This window comes from Procambarus clarkii, chromosome 16 (assembly GCF_040958095.1).
Source record: "Procambarus clarkii isolate CNS0578487 chromosome 16, FALCON_Pclarkii_2.0, whole genome shotgun sequence".
NCBI lineage: Eukaryota > Metazoa > Arthropoda > Malacostraca > Decapoda > Cambaridae > Procambarus > Procambarus clarkii.
The window spans coordinates 40,057,848-40,072,134 of record NC_091165.1 but is presented as its reverse complement, the minus strand read 5'-3'; the positions used below and the strand labels follow the sequence as shown (position 1 = coordinate 40,072,134).

The following is a 14,287-nucleotide window of genomic DNA, read 5'->3' as shown; positions in this document are numbered from 1 at the left end:
CATCCAGGGTGACATTGAAGCATCCTGGGTGACATTGAAGCATCCAGGGTGATATTGAAGCATCCAGGGTGACATTGTTGCATCCAGGGTGACATTGTAGCATCCAGGGTGACATTGTAGCATCCAGGGTGACATTGTAGCATAAAGGGGTGACATTGTAGCATTCAGGGTGACATTGTAGCCTCCAGGGTGACATTGTAGCATCCCGGGTGACATTGAAGCATTCAGGGTGACATTGTAGCATCCAGGGTGAGATTGAAGCATCCTGGGTGTCATGCAGCATTCAGGGTGACATTGTAGCATCCAGGGTGAGATTGAAGCATCCTGGGTGACATTGCAGCATCCAGGGTGACATTGCAGCATCCAGGGTGACATTACAGCATTCTGGGTGACATTGTAGTATCCAGGGTGACATTGTAGCATCCAGGGTGACATTGAAGCATCCAGGGTGACATTGTAGCATCCAGGGTGACATTGTAGCATCCAGGGTGACATTGTAGCATTCAGGGTGACATTGTAGCATCCAGTGTGACATTGCAGCATCCAGGGTGACACTGTAGCATCCAGGGGTGACATTGTAGCATCCAGGGTGACATTGTAGCATCCAGGGTGACATTGTAGCATCCAGGGTGACATTGCAGGATCCAGGGTGACATTGCAGCATCCAGGGTGACATTGCAGCATCCAGGGTGACATTGAAGCATCCAGGGTGACATTGTAGCATCCAGGGTGACATTGTAGCATCCAGTTTGACATTGCAGCATCCAGGGTGACATTGCAGCATCCAGGGTGACATTGTAGCATCCAGGGTGACATTGCAGCATCCAGGGTGACATTGCAGCATCCAGGGTGACATTGTAGCATCCAGGATGACATTGTAGCAACCAGGGTGATATTGCAGCATCCAGGGTGACATTGTAGCATCCAGGGTGATATTGTAGCATCCAGGGTGATATTGTAGCATCCAGGGTGATATTGTAGCATCCAGGGTGACATTGTAGCATCCAGGGTGATATTGTAGCATCCAGGATGACATTGTAGCAACCAGGGTGACATTGCAGCATCCAGGGTGACATTGTAGCATCCAGGGTGACATTGTAGCATCCAGGATGACATTGTAGCAACCAGGGTGATATTGCAGCATCCAGGGTGACATTGTAGCATCCAGGGTGATATTGTAGCATCCAGGGTGATATTGTAGCATCCAGGGTGACATTGTAGCATCCAGGGTGATATTGTAGCATCCAGGATGACATTGTAGCAACCAGGGTGACATTGCAGCATCCAGGGTGACATTGTAGCATCCAGGGTGACATTGTAGTATCCAGGGTGACATTGTAGCATCCAGGGTGACATTGCAGCATCCAGGGTGACATTGTAGCATTCAGGGTTGACATTGCAGCATCCAGGATGACATTGTAGCATCCAGGGTGACATTTTAGCATCCAGGGTGACATTGTAGCATCCAGGGTGACATTGTAGCATCCAGGGTGACATTGAAGCATCCTTGGTGACATTGAAGCATCCAGGGTGATATTGAAGCATCCAGGGTGACATTGTAGCATTCAGGGTGACATTGTAGCATCCAGGGTGACATTGTAGCATCCAGGGTGACATTGTAGCATAAAGGGGTGACATTGTAGCATTCAGGGTGACATTGTAGCCTCCAGGGTGACATTGTAGCATCCAGGGTGACATTGAAGCATCCAGGGTGAGATTGAAGCATCCTGGGTGACACTGCAGCATCCAGGGTGAGATTGAAGCATCCTGGGTGACATTGCAGCATCCAGGGTGACATTGCAGCATCCAGGGTGACCTTACAGCATTCTGGGTGACATTGTAGTATCCAGGGTGACATTGTAACATCCAGGGTGACATTGAAGCATCAAGGGTGACATTGCAGCATCCAGGGTGACATTGTAGCATCCAGGGTGACATTGTAGCATCCAGGGTGACATTACAGCATCCAGGGTGACATTGTAGCATCCAGGGGTGACATTGCAGCATCCAGGGTGACATTGCAGCATCCAGGGTGACATTGTAGCATCCAGGGTGACATTATATCATCCAAGATAACATTGGGAACATCGCAACATTCGATACTGTGTCAACTACTGTTACTGACTTTTATAAACAACTTTCTGCAGTAAGTGGTCTCGTTTATGTTAATGTTTACATGTGTAGTCAAGCTGATGAGAAGAGTAAAGCGGTCCTGCATAGGCTGCGGAAAGGTGCCGACAAATGGCTAATAGAGTTTAATACCAAAAATGTAAAGTGATGAGGTTTTAGAAGAGGAGACTTGATGGACATTATAATTTATAATGAAGGTTGTTGATCAAGTCCAAGAATCATACAATAATTGCATAATGTTATCAACTATATCTGAAAGGCTCTCAAGCTTAGGAATACCTATCATAAGCCTGGCCAAAATGTTCTTAAGAATACAATACACATACAGTATGTGTGTTCCTCCAGGGCAACTGTATTCGACTCGTGTATGGGAACTACACTTTATAAAGCACAATTTATATTTTCCTGGTTAATTGCAAAGATTAGCAACAGGAGAGATGATATATTTGAGAAATGAGAATTGAGGAGATAGAAAAAGTGAACTAAGAGTAACGACACTGAAGAACTAAAATGGGAAATGATCACAACGTAGAAGGTACTGAACTTAGGGGAATGCCAAATCTCTCGCCTTTTCTAGGTGAGAGATGAGAAAAGGAGAGAAAGGTGGAGAGGGAAGAAGAGGAGAGGGGCAACAGGTGTGAGAGGAGGATGGAGGGAAGAGAGATGGGGGGAGAGTAGTGGGTAGAAAGATAGGGAGATAGGGAAGGAGAGATGAGAGAGGAGATGCCAAGAAAGTGGTAGGGGAGGTGGGGGGGGGGGTAAGAGGGAGGGGGGGAAGAGAGGCTAGGGCATAGTTGGCATAGTGGGGAACCCCTCCTCCCCCTTCTATCCCCACTTCACTATATTCCACCATCCATGAAAGTCTACTCTCCCTCGATCCCCATTCATCCTCTTCAATATTTACCTGTCACCATCAAGGATTGTATTGTGCTTCACCATTATGAAATATTATGTTCTCTAAGTTCTCACTCAACCAACCAGTCTCCAGGAACCAAACAAGTGGACAGCAGTGAAAGCGGGCAGACCCGCACCTGGATATTTAGAATTAAGAAAGATTTTCTCTCACAAACAGATGACTCACTGACAAGCTTTGAATTCTATTGAAGTCAGATCAGTGTTATGTTTGTGCTGGGAGAGATTATCATCCAGGATAGTCCCCGTAGGTTTAATGGAGAATGTAGGGTGTGTGTGTAAGTTTCTGTAGGTTTATAGTATGGGTTTATATTAGTTTTACTTATAATTGTCTTCTCGGCATCTTAATTTTCTGATAAGGATTGTGCTTTTATCTGTCCGTTCAAATAGTAAACCACATTTTGTTTTTTCAATATATATATATATATATATATATATATATATATATATATATATATATATATATATATATATATATATATATATATATATATATATATATATATATATATATATATATATATATATATATACGATCTCGTAAGAGATATCCTACCTGAATCCCTGAGTGATTCAGCAGGAATACACGATCCTGCTTTCACTGAATGTTCAAATCAGTGGGATGTTCTTGCAGCCCCAGCAACCATTATAGAGCCAACAAAACAACACAAACAGTCCGGCTGGGACCACCCTCTAGTGGAAAAAGTAGCTGATGCCATGCTCAGCGCCGCAACATCAGACAAGGAGAAAGCCCGCCTCAGAGCAGTGCGTGCCCCCCATGCAGGAGACTTCCTCCTGGCAGTACCCATGTCAGCAATGGGCACGCGCCTAGATCCTGAATCCCTTCGTGTAGCAGTGGCCCTCCGCCTTGGTGCCCCAATTCACACTGAATACAAGTGTATTTGCAACAGGGTGGAAGCAGACCAATACGGACTGCATGGGTTGCATTGCGGAAGCACAAAGGGCTGGCATGCAAGACACAACGAGGTCAATGACATCATCAAGAGAAGCCTCGTCTCAGCTCAGTGCCCAGCAGAGAGAGAACCTCGCATCCTAGGGGACCAAAACCCGGATGACCCCGCACTCTACGCACTATTACTTGATAAATTACTTGAATGTACTCTTATTAAACTTCTTGGAGAACTGATAATTTCTATGATCAGCTGCTCAGTAGTTTAAGGAGGTGCGTAGCAATGTAATATTGTTAATAATGTGACACTTCGAGTTATACATTGACTAAAACTGTGAGTAAAATATATTCTAATCTGGCAATAGTTTTCTTTGTTGACATCTGACCAAATATGGCACCATCTTGTATGGCAACACTGCAACTAATTCCTAATTTTATGACCTGTTTAACTCAGGTTCTTAAGTCCCAAGTAGGACCAACTTGAGTAATTAAGAAAAAATATGGACCCAATATTGTATTTTATAGATTTAGACCAATCATAATTGTCATTCCTGGCAGTATAACGAGTGCTGTATTTTCCAATGAGGATCGTCATTTGCGTTCGACTTGGTGAACGATCATTGTGTCTCTGACCTTTGTTCAGCTTGTTAAGAGTTACCTTACTGGTTTTTTGACCTTTTTATTTTGACCTTGTTATGGCCTGACATTCTTCTCATAATGAATAACTGACCTCTAGAGAACTGTAGTGATGTGTGGGGAGTTAAAGGCTTTGTGTTCACCTAGTTGTACTTGCGAGGGTTGAGCTGTGGCTCTTTAGGCCCGCCTCTCAACTGTCTATCAACAGTTTTTTTTGTCCAAACACACACACACACATACCCAGGAAGCAGGGCGTATCAGCTGTCTAACTTCCAGGTACCTCTTTACTGCTAGATGAACAAGGGCATCAGGGTGAAAAAAACACTACCCATTTGTTTCCGCCATCGCTGGGGATCGATCCCCGGACCCTAGGATTACGAACCCCAAGAGCTGTCCACTCAGCCATCCAGGCCCCTGTGGCATATCTGTGTGTGGTGCTGATGGCAGGTGTAAATGGATATATATCTGTTAATTGGCAATTGTCTTTAACGACACGTTGCCAGTGAAACAAGCGAATTGTGGTGTGATTTAGAGGCAAGAGTGGCAGTAGTGCCAGGGTGCCCCGGTGTACTCTTAGGGGGAGGATGAAAACGGGAAGACTTGTGGCTGTTTACACATCAGCTGTCGGGGGACACTAACACGGTGATGAGTTACCCGCCCTGCGCCGGGTAACTCATCACTTACACAGCATAAAACACCTGCAGGCAGATGTGTGTAGACCGCTACAAGTCCCTCAGCGAAGTCAGCACCTGACTACTTCCCACACAGACTGAATAATCAAATTCGCGGTGGAAACGCAATGGCTTTTCCTAAACTTGTGCCTAGTTGGGTACTTCCTGCAGGGCAGGAGTCTGGCGGATACTACCCCCCGAGGGCACACCAGGAGTCCACCAGAGACCCGCCAAGTCCTGGCACCTCTTGGTCACGCCGGCGCCACACATCGCCTCCCTATCTTGAGGTTATCTTGAGATGATTTCGGGGCTTTAGTGTCCCCGCGGCCCGGTCCTCGACCAGGCCTCCACCCCCAGGAAGCAGCCCGTGACAGCTGACTAACACCCAGGTACCTATTTTACTGCTAGGTAACAGGGGCATAGGGTGAAAGAAACTCTGCCCATTGTTTCTCGCCGGCGCCCGGGATCGAACCCGGGACCACAGGATCACAAGTCCAGCGTGCTGTTCGCTCGGCCGACTGGCTCCCTTTGACCGAAGATCCAACCGGAAAACGGAAGAATCCATCAGCTTGCCTGTGACCGCCGGCTATTGCTTCCGGATCGTTGGGGAGGACTCCTTGACGACACTGGCGAGACGCTGTGAGCAAAATCGCGTCGCGTGTTCTTGCGGTCCCAAGACACAGCGGGTGTCTTGAAGACGTCCGCTTGTCTTCAAGAATAAGTAAGATGTTCAAGAATAAGTAAGATGTTCAGACCTAGTTTGGCTGGCGTCTTGCTCTCTATTTGTTTACATTCCTGGCGTATGAAACGCAGCGACATGCAGACGGGTGCTCGGGCGTCTGCTCCAAACATGGCACTAAATTATTCCCTCCTATTCTTCAAGAGATTGAAAACATTGAAAGCTAATTGACACACTAAATTAACTCCATTTATTTTACGTTCATTAGGCAGTCAATGCTCTTAATAGTGTTATATACTAAGACAATTATAATAAGCATAATAGTGATATACTGTCCAAGGAACACAACTAATCATCAAAGGCCGTTTTTAATTACGTTTAGAGGCGGAATTATAAGACACGAGAGTGTTCTTTGATGTCGAGTAATCCATATTTCATTCGTTTTCTTCAAGACAACTTTGCAGTTCAAAATTTTCTGCATTGGCTGGAACAGTTTTGGTGTAAGTTATATTGTAAGTAATAACAACAGTTAAGTGTGTGTGTGTTACCACAGTTACTTGTACGCTAATCACTTTACATGATTCTCTGTCGCATGAAATATCTAGTTTTATCAGTTTTATCAATTTTAGCCCAGTACCAGTACCGGTACCCAGTAACATTCAAGTCAATAACTGAGTGATGGCTGTATATCTTATTATTATTAACAACTTTATTGACAAAATTTAATTACAATTTTCCTAATCTGAGAAATTCAGTTAAATCTTATTAGAGTGAGGATAATGCTGGTATTCACTGTCACACAGGCCAGAGGGTCATACACAAGACAATAGGTCTAAACTGTAGGCTGAAGCACACACACACACACATACATACATACATATATATATATATATATATATATATATATATATATATATATATATATATATATATATATATATATATATATATATATATATATATATATATGTATATATATATATATATATATATATATATATATATATATATATATATATATATATATATATATATATATATTATACAACTTTATATTGTGCACTGCCACACAAGGACAGGGATGGACTCCTAAGAGATGCAGCTTAAAAACATTATAAATAAAATTGTTCTTCATTCTTTAAAATGGACAAGCAAATTTTGGATAAATTGTTAGGATGTCGTCCAGTGCACTTGAATCAGTGAAATATTGTACCACCAACTGTGTAACAAGGTCATCTGCCTTACATGTGCCATCACCCACGGCACCGCCAGGCACCACAGAGGCTGTACCCTGGAAACACAAACCGAAACTGTCTCTATTTTCCGCTTGTTACAACTTGTAATAAAGATGTTACATCTTGGCTTAACGTGTTTATGACGTATTAGAACGTTGTTACAACTTGCTATATTGGTTGTTATAACTGGTTAGGAAGTGTTAAAACTTGTTCGAACGTTGTACCAACGTCGTAGTTTCGGTGTGTGTTTGGCGGGTAGTGCCTCCTGGATGGCACCATTCCTTGTTTCACCAGTGCCATACTGGCACAGAGACAGCTTGGTCTATAATATTAATTGTGAGAGAAGCTATGACGTATTTTGATATATTTTTGCCACTTCTAACCTTTTTTTTATTTTTGGTGTCCTATGGTGGTAATATGTAATCATTGGATATAATTTATATGTGTATTTATGATAGGGTGACGTGCTCCAAATAATGTCATACTGAATTGTGAATTTATAAATTTATACATTACTGTGGTGGCACTGGCGCTGCTACGATGACTGGCACTGCTACGATAACTGGCACTGCTACGATAACTGGCACTGCTACGATAACTGGCACTGCTACGATAACTGGCGCTGCTACGATAACTGGCACTGCTACGAGAGCTGGCACTGCTACGATGACTGGCACTGCTACGATAACTGGCACTGCTACGAGAGCTGGCACTGCTACGATAACTGGCGCTGCTACGATAACTGGCACTGCTACGAGAGCTGGCGCTGCTACGATGACTGGCACTGCTACGATAACTGGCGCTGCTACGATAACTGGCACTGCTACGAGAGCTGGCACTGGTACGATAACTGGCACTGCTACGATAGCCAACCTGTGCTACGGTTTATATAGTGAACGTGAAGTGTTTCTATCGGAATATTTGAGAACTTGCTGACACTACTTATTGTTTTAGTCTTATATATTAAGACTTGAATATGAAGTAGCACTTGCGGGTGCTCCACTAGCGCCCTCACACACCTTAACTTACGACACCTCTGTGGAACAGAGGCAAGTGGTTAAGGTTATAACTGCAGAAACTAGTATTGACCCCTATATACCCACGGAGAACACACACACATTGTGAACGTCGAAGGTCATCACTGTTCTAAGAGATTCAGTTTACAAAGAACAAGCCAAAAACCACACCCACCTTTGATTGGCGAATCTCAGTGCATAATAACAACAGTATTAGTGTGGACAAAATTAGCTACTTTAGTTTAATCAAAGTTTTTGGCGAATTAAAACAAAACCTGAATATTTGAAGGAAGTTCCATGGAAGATTCAAGCAACTACGAGGCCATCAGTGCAACGGAGGGTGAGAGAGCGGTGGTTGCATTGATCTATAACCACAAAAACACAGTGATGTATTACAGAGAGACACAAAGAGCGAGGGAAAAATATGAAATCCTAAACAGAACAACAATAAATATCCTCCCAAAGGAATGATAGAGACAGCTCACAAATTGAGATCACACCTGCTAGTAATGGGGGACTTGAATCATAGCAAATTGATTAGGAAATAATAGATCCGAGAGGCGGTGATGAAACATGGAGAGTAATGCTTATGGAGGTAGTAGAGAGGAACTCCCTGGGGGCCAGATGTAAGGGACAAGAGGAGAATAAGAGTCGTCAGCAGCCGGATAGACAACACCTGGTCATCACACAAAATGAGATGGAAAGTTAAATCATTGACAGGGAAATAAATGCAGAAGCCAGTGTTCACTTCGTTTTGATCTTGAATATATAAATATAATAAAGGTTCATTTCACCACTGAGGGAACCAGGAAACCAAGAATAACTTTAGCCCATGGATTCAGAGGCTTTATCTAGAGGTAAAGAGACATTAACCTAAGAACATGGAAGGGATATAGAGAACACAGAACAAGACACAATCGGTTTAGAGAACACAGAACAGGATACAATCGATCTAGAGAACACAGAACTGGACACAATCGATCTAGAGAACACAGAACTGGACACAATTGATCTAGAGAACACAGAACTGGACACAATTGATCTAGAGAACACAGAACTGGACACAATCGATCTAGAGAACACAGAACAAGTCACACAATCATTACGTAGCAAAAAAAAAAGCCGAGGAACATCTACACATAGGTGAGTGACAGGCAAAAGCCTCCAGGAACTATTTTAGAAGTAACCTGATCTGCCCATGTTCACAAGAATCCTACCTAAACTGCCACTCCTCCCACGGAAAATCTAGTAGAAATTATAGTAACGTCAGAATAACGAACATCTACGAGAATTGTTGTGATAAAAGCTGATAGACCAGAAAATACATCACCTTGGACATTAAAGGAGGTAGATGAATAACTCTGTAGTTAGTTTCCTTGTTGTAATAATTAATTCATCTCTGGAAAAGAGAGATCTTTCAGACTGTTGGAAAATGTTGCTCAAATACACTGAAAAAAGGACACTACAATACGACTACACTACACACATCATGATTACTAACAAGCATCTCTTGCAAGTTAATAGGCTGACTGATCATAAGGAGAGTAAAACTCCATAAAACCTTAACTTTGTTTCGAAACATCAGCACGAGTTTAGTGACAAAAATCCTGCTTTGTTAAGCAAGTTTGAGTTCAACATTAGAATGAATACAATGACACAAGAGAGACAGAAGGCTGACAGATTGCTCGATCCTCGTCTCGAGCAGAAAAATCAGTCTGATGCTTTAGAAGAGTTCAACAGTGAGACAGAACTGTCCAGTTTACTAAGTAGATGCTGCAACTGTGTGCAATATTGCATGCAGATACTGCCACTTAACTAGATCTGGTGTATGTGTGTGGTGTATGTGCGTGTCAACATACACAATCATCCTTCACGGATGAACGACGTGATATCATACACAGTGAACCACTCGAACGTCCTTGTTAATCACCACTCACCCTCTACCTGCTCCAGGTGCTCTATGAGACGAGCACGAGGTTAGAGTCTCAACTCTATGGTGCTAGCCACTATAACCGGCCTCTCAAACCACATACGCGCTCCGCTATCTATGCCACACACGCATACTTATATGTGGCATGTGGCATGTGGCATACATATATGACACATACGTGTGCCGCTAACGCTGTCTGACGACTCTTCAAGGTGACACGTGTTTCCTGACTAGTGACTTTGCACGTAATCGGTCGGTGCAAAGATAATGACACGTGAGGTCACTCACACAACACAATCAAAACTCGAACTCCACATTGGTGCAGGTTTCACCACTGCTCATGGTTCACACGGGTTCACTCGAGTTCACTCGGGTTCACTCGTTCCTGCTCACAACCTGGATGGATAGCAGAGTCATGGTATAGAATTTCCGTATTTCTCATACGAATTTGATCTTAACACGCTGCAGCCTATACCGTTTGCACTGTGCATAAACTGCCCTGCAACTACGGGACCTTAACTGCTCAACTACTCTGAGGATTGCATAGATATATCGCGATTAACGACTTAATCACTCAGTCGGCTGCCTCCGAGCGCCGTATCGCGTTTTCTGTATCTTCGTCAATTGACTATAACTAAAATAAATCGGAATTCCTGTCCGCATAGTAGAATGTTGTATTAACTATTTGAGGTAACTAGACGGTGCTTTGGACTTAATGGTAGTTAAGCTATTTAGCGTGATAGCTCTACGCATATCACTTCCGATGCTTATGATAACCCAGGCTGCTATCCTGGTGCTTCATCTACATGTAAACCGCTTGTTATCTCGGAACTTTGTGTACGGTTTCCACCAATCAGGAAGCTCCATTTAGCCGTGTGGGGTATATTTTAACCTCCGATAGGTCATTAGAGATCGTGCGGTTTGGTGACGTCATAGATACGTCACAACTTTTTAATTTCAGAGTAGTTAGTAAATGGAATGCTTTAGGAGATGATGTGGTGGTGGCTGACGCCATACACAGTTTGAAAAGTAGATATGATAGAGCCCAAATGGCTCTGGAATCGGAACACCGGTTGATTGACAGTTGAGAGGCGGGACCAAAGAGCCGAAGATGTACTCCTGCAAAACACCACTAGTTGAGTACAATTTGAAGAGCACACAAACACCTACACACACACATACACTCACACACACACACACACACACACACACACACACACACACACACACACACACACACACACACACACACACACACACACACACACACAACTACTACTAACTACTACTAATAACTACTATTTCTAACTACTACTAATACTACTATTTTTCACACACACACACACACGGAGTTCGAGTTTTGATTGTGTTGTGTGAGTGACCTCACGTGTCATTATCTTTGCACCAACCGTTAGAAAGGGAGGAAAGGGAGGTGTGTGTGTGTGTGTGTGTGTGTGTGTGTGTGTGTGTGTGTGTGTGTGTGTGTGTGTGTGTGTGAAAAATAGTAGTATTAGTAGTAGTTAGAAACAGTTGATTGACAGTCGAGAGGCAGACCGAAAGAGCAGAGCTCACAGGTCCTCACACCCATGGAACAGCCTCCCCCACCAGCAGAACACTCACCAAGGAGGCGATTTGAGAAGGGACAGAAGAAAGTGAGCCTCAAAGCGATGTACACAAACATAGATGGAATTACAAATAAAGCAAATGAGCTTGGTGAACTGGTACTAGAGGAAAACCCAGACATAATAGCCCTCACAGAAACAAAGATCACGAAAGCGATAACAAATGCAGTGTTCCCACAGGACTATTATGTTATGAGGAAAGAGAGGGAAGGAAGAGGTGGGGGTGGTGTAGCTCTGCTGGTAAGACAAGGCTGGGATTTTGAGGAGATGGATATTCAGGGCTGCGAAGGTTTCAGTGACTACATAGCAGGTACTGTAACAAATGGAGGGAAAAAAATTATAGTCGCAGTCATATATAATCCACCACCAAATGACAGAAGACCTAGACAGGAATATGATAGAAACAACATGGCCACCATTAACATAATAGAAAGAGCAGCTTCTGTTGCTAGCAGGAATGGATCTGGACTACTAATTATGGGAGACTTCAACCATGGGAAGATAGATTGGAAGAACAGAGACCCGCATGGAGGACCAGAAACATGGAGAGCTAAGCTGCTGGACGTGGCAACAAGAAACTTTCTAAGCCAGCACACCAAAGAACCAACAAGAATGAGAGGAGAAGATGAACCAGCAATGCTTGATTTGATATTTACCCTAAATGAATGGGATATAAGGGAAGTTAAGATGGAAGCGCCCTTGGGAATGAGTGACCACAGTGTATTGAACTTTGAGTACCTGGTAGAGCTAGGACTTATCTCCCCCCAAAAAGAACTAGGAATCAAAAGGCTGGCATACCGAAAGGGGAATTATGAACAGATGAGAAGTTTCCTAAGTGAAATACCTTGGGACACAGACCTCAGAGACAAGTCTGTACAGGGTTGATGGACTATGTTACCCAAAAGTGTCAGGAGGCAGTAAACAGGTTCATCCCGGCCCAAGGGAAAAATCCGAGAAGCAACAGAAGAATCCATGGTATAATAGGGCATGTATGGAAGCGAAGAAACTGAACAAAAAGCCGTGGAGGAACTTCCGGAATAACAGAACACCAGAAAGCAGAGAGAGATACCAGAGAACCAGGAATGAGTACGTCAGGGTGAGAAGAGAAGCAGAGAAAAATTTTGAAAATGATATAGCAAACAAAGCCAAGACCGAACCAAAGCTACTCCACAGTCACATCAGAAGGAAAACAACAGTGAAAGAACAGGTATTGAAACTTAGAACAGGCGAGGACAGGTATACAGAGAATGACAGAGAGGTGTGTGAGGAACTCAACAAGAGGTTCCAGGAGGTCTTCACAATAGAACAGGGTGAGGTCACTGTGCTAGGAGAAGGGGAGGTAAACCAGGCGGCCTTGGAGGAGTTCGAAATTACGAGAGAGGAGGTCAAGAGACACCTGCTGGATCTGGATGTTAGAAAGGCTGTTGGTCCAGATGGGATCTCACCATGGGTACTGAAAGAGTGTACAGAGGCACTTTGCCTGCCACTCTCCATAGTGTATAGTAAGTCACTAGAGACGGGAGACCTACCAGAAATATGGAAGACGGCGAATGTGGTCCCAATATACAAAAAGGGCGACAGACAAGAGGCACTGAACTACAGGCCAGTGTCCTTGACTTGTATACCATGCAAGGTGATGGAGAAGATCGTGAGAAAAAACCTGGTAACACATCTGGAGAGAAGGGACTTCGTGACAAATCGCCAACATGGATTCAGGGAGGGTAAATCTTGCCTTACAGGCTTGATAGAATTCTACGATCAGGTGACACAGATTAAGCAAGAAAGAGAGGGCTGGGCGGACTGCATTTTCTTGGATTGTCGGAAAGCCTTTGACACAGTACCGCATAAGAGGCTGGTACATAAGCTGGAGAGACAGGCAGGTGTAGCTGGTAAGGTGCTCCAGTGGATAAGGGAGTATCTAAGCAATAGGAAGCAGAGAGTTACGGTGAGGGGTGAGACCTCCGATTGGCGTGAAGTCACTAGTGGAGTCCCACAGGGCTCTGTGCTCGGTCCTATCTTGTTTCTGATATATGTAAATGATCTCCCGGAGGGTATCGATTCATTTCTCTCAATGTTTGCGGACGATGCTAAAATTATGAGAAGGATTAAAACAGAAGAGGACTGTTTGAGGCTTCAAGAAGACCTAGACAAGCTGAAGGAATGGTCGAACAAATGGTTGTTAGAGTTTAACCCAACCAAATGTAATGTAATGAAGATAGGTGTAGGAAGCAGGAGGCCAGATACAAGGTATCATCTGGGAGAGGAAATTCTTCAGGAGTCAGAGAAGGAAAAAGACTTGGGGGTTGATATCACGCCAGACCTGTCTCCTGCAGCACATATCAAGCGGATAACATCAGCGGCATATGCCAGGCTGGCCAACATACGAACGGCATTCAGAAACTTGTGTAAAGAATCATTCAGAACTTTGTATACCACATATGTCAGGCCAATCCTGGAGTATGCAGCCCCAGCATGGAGTCCATATCTAGTCAAGGATAAGACTAAACTGGAAAAGGTTCAAAGGTTTGCCACCAGACTAGTACCCG

General features: G+C 43.8%; 1 protein-coding gene across 1 annotated transcript in view; it reads right to left on the bottom strand.

Moving 5' to 3' along the window:
- Positions 1–6,293: 6,293 nt before the first annotated feature.
- The window catches only part of LOC138365360 (homeobox protein 5-like), a 72,422-nt gene continuing 64,428 nt past the window's right edge, over positions 6,294–14,287 (bottom strand). Inside the window, exons 4-6 of the mRNA XM_069325666.1 lie at positions 9,135–9,261; positions 7,690–8,046; positions 6,294–6,422 (exon numbers count right to left, since the gene is read on the bottom strand). Of these exons, the coding sequence (XP_069181767.1) occupies positions 6,294–6,422; positions 7,690–8,046; positions 9,135–9,261 (613 nt within the window). The remainder of the gene's footprint in view (positions 6,423–7,689; positions 8,047–9,134; positions 9,262–14,287) is intronic.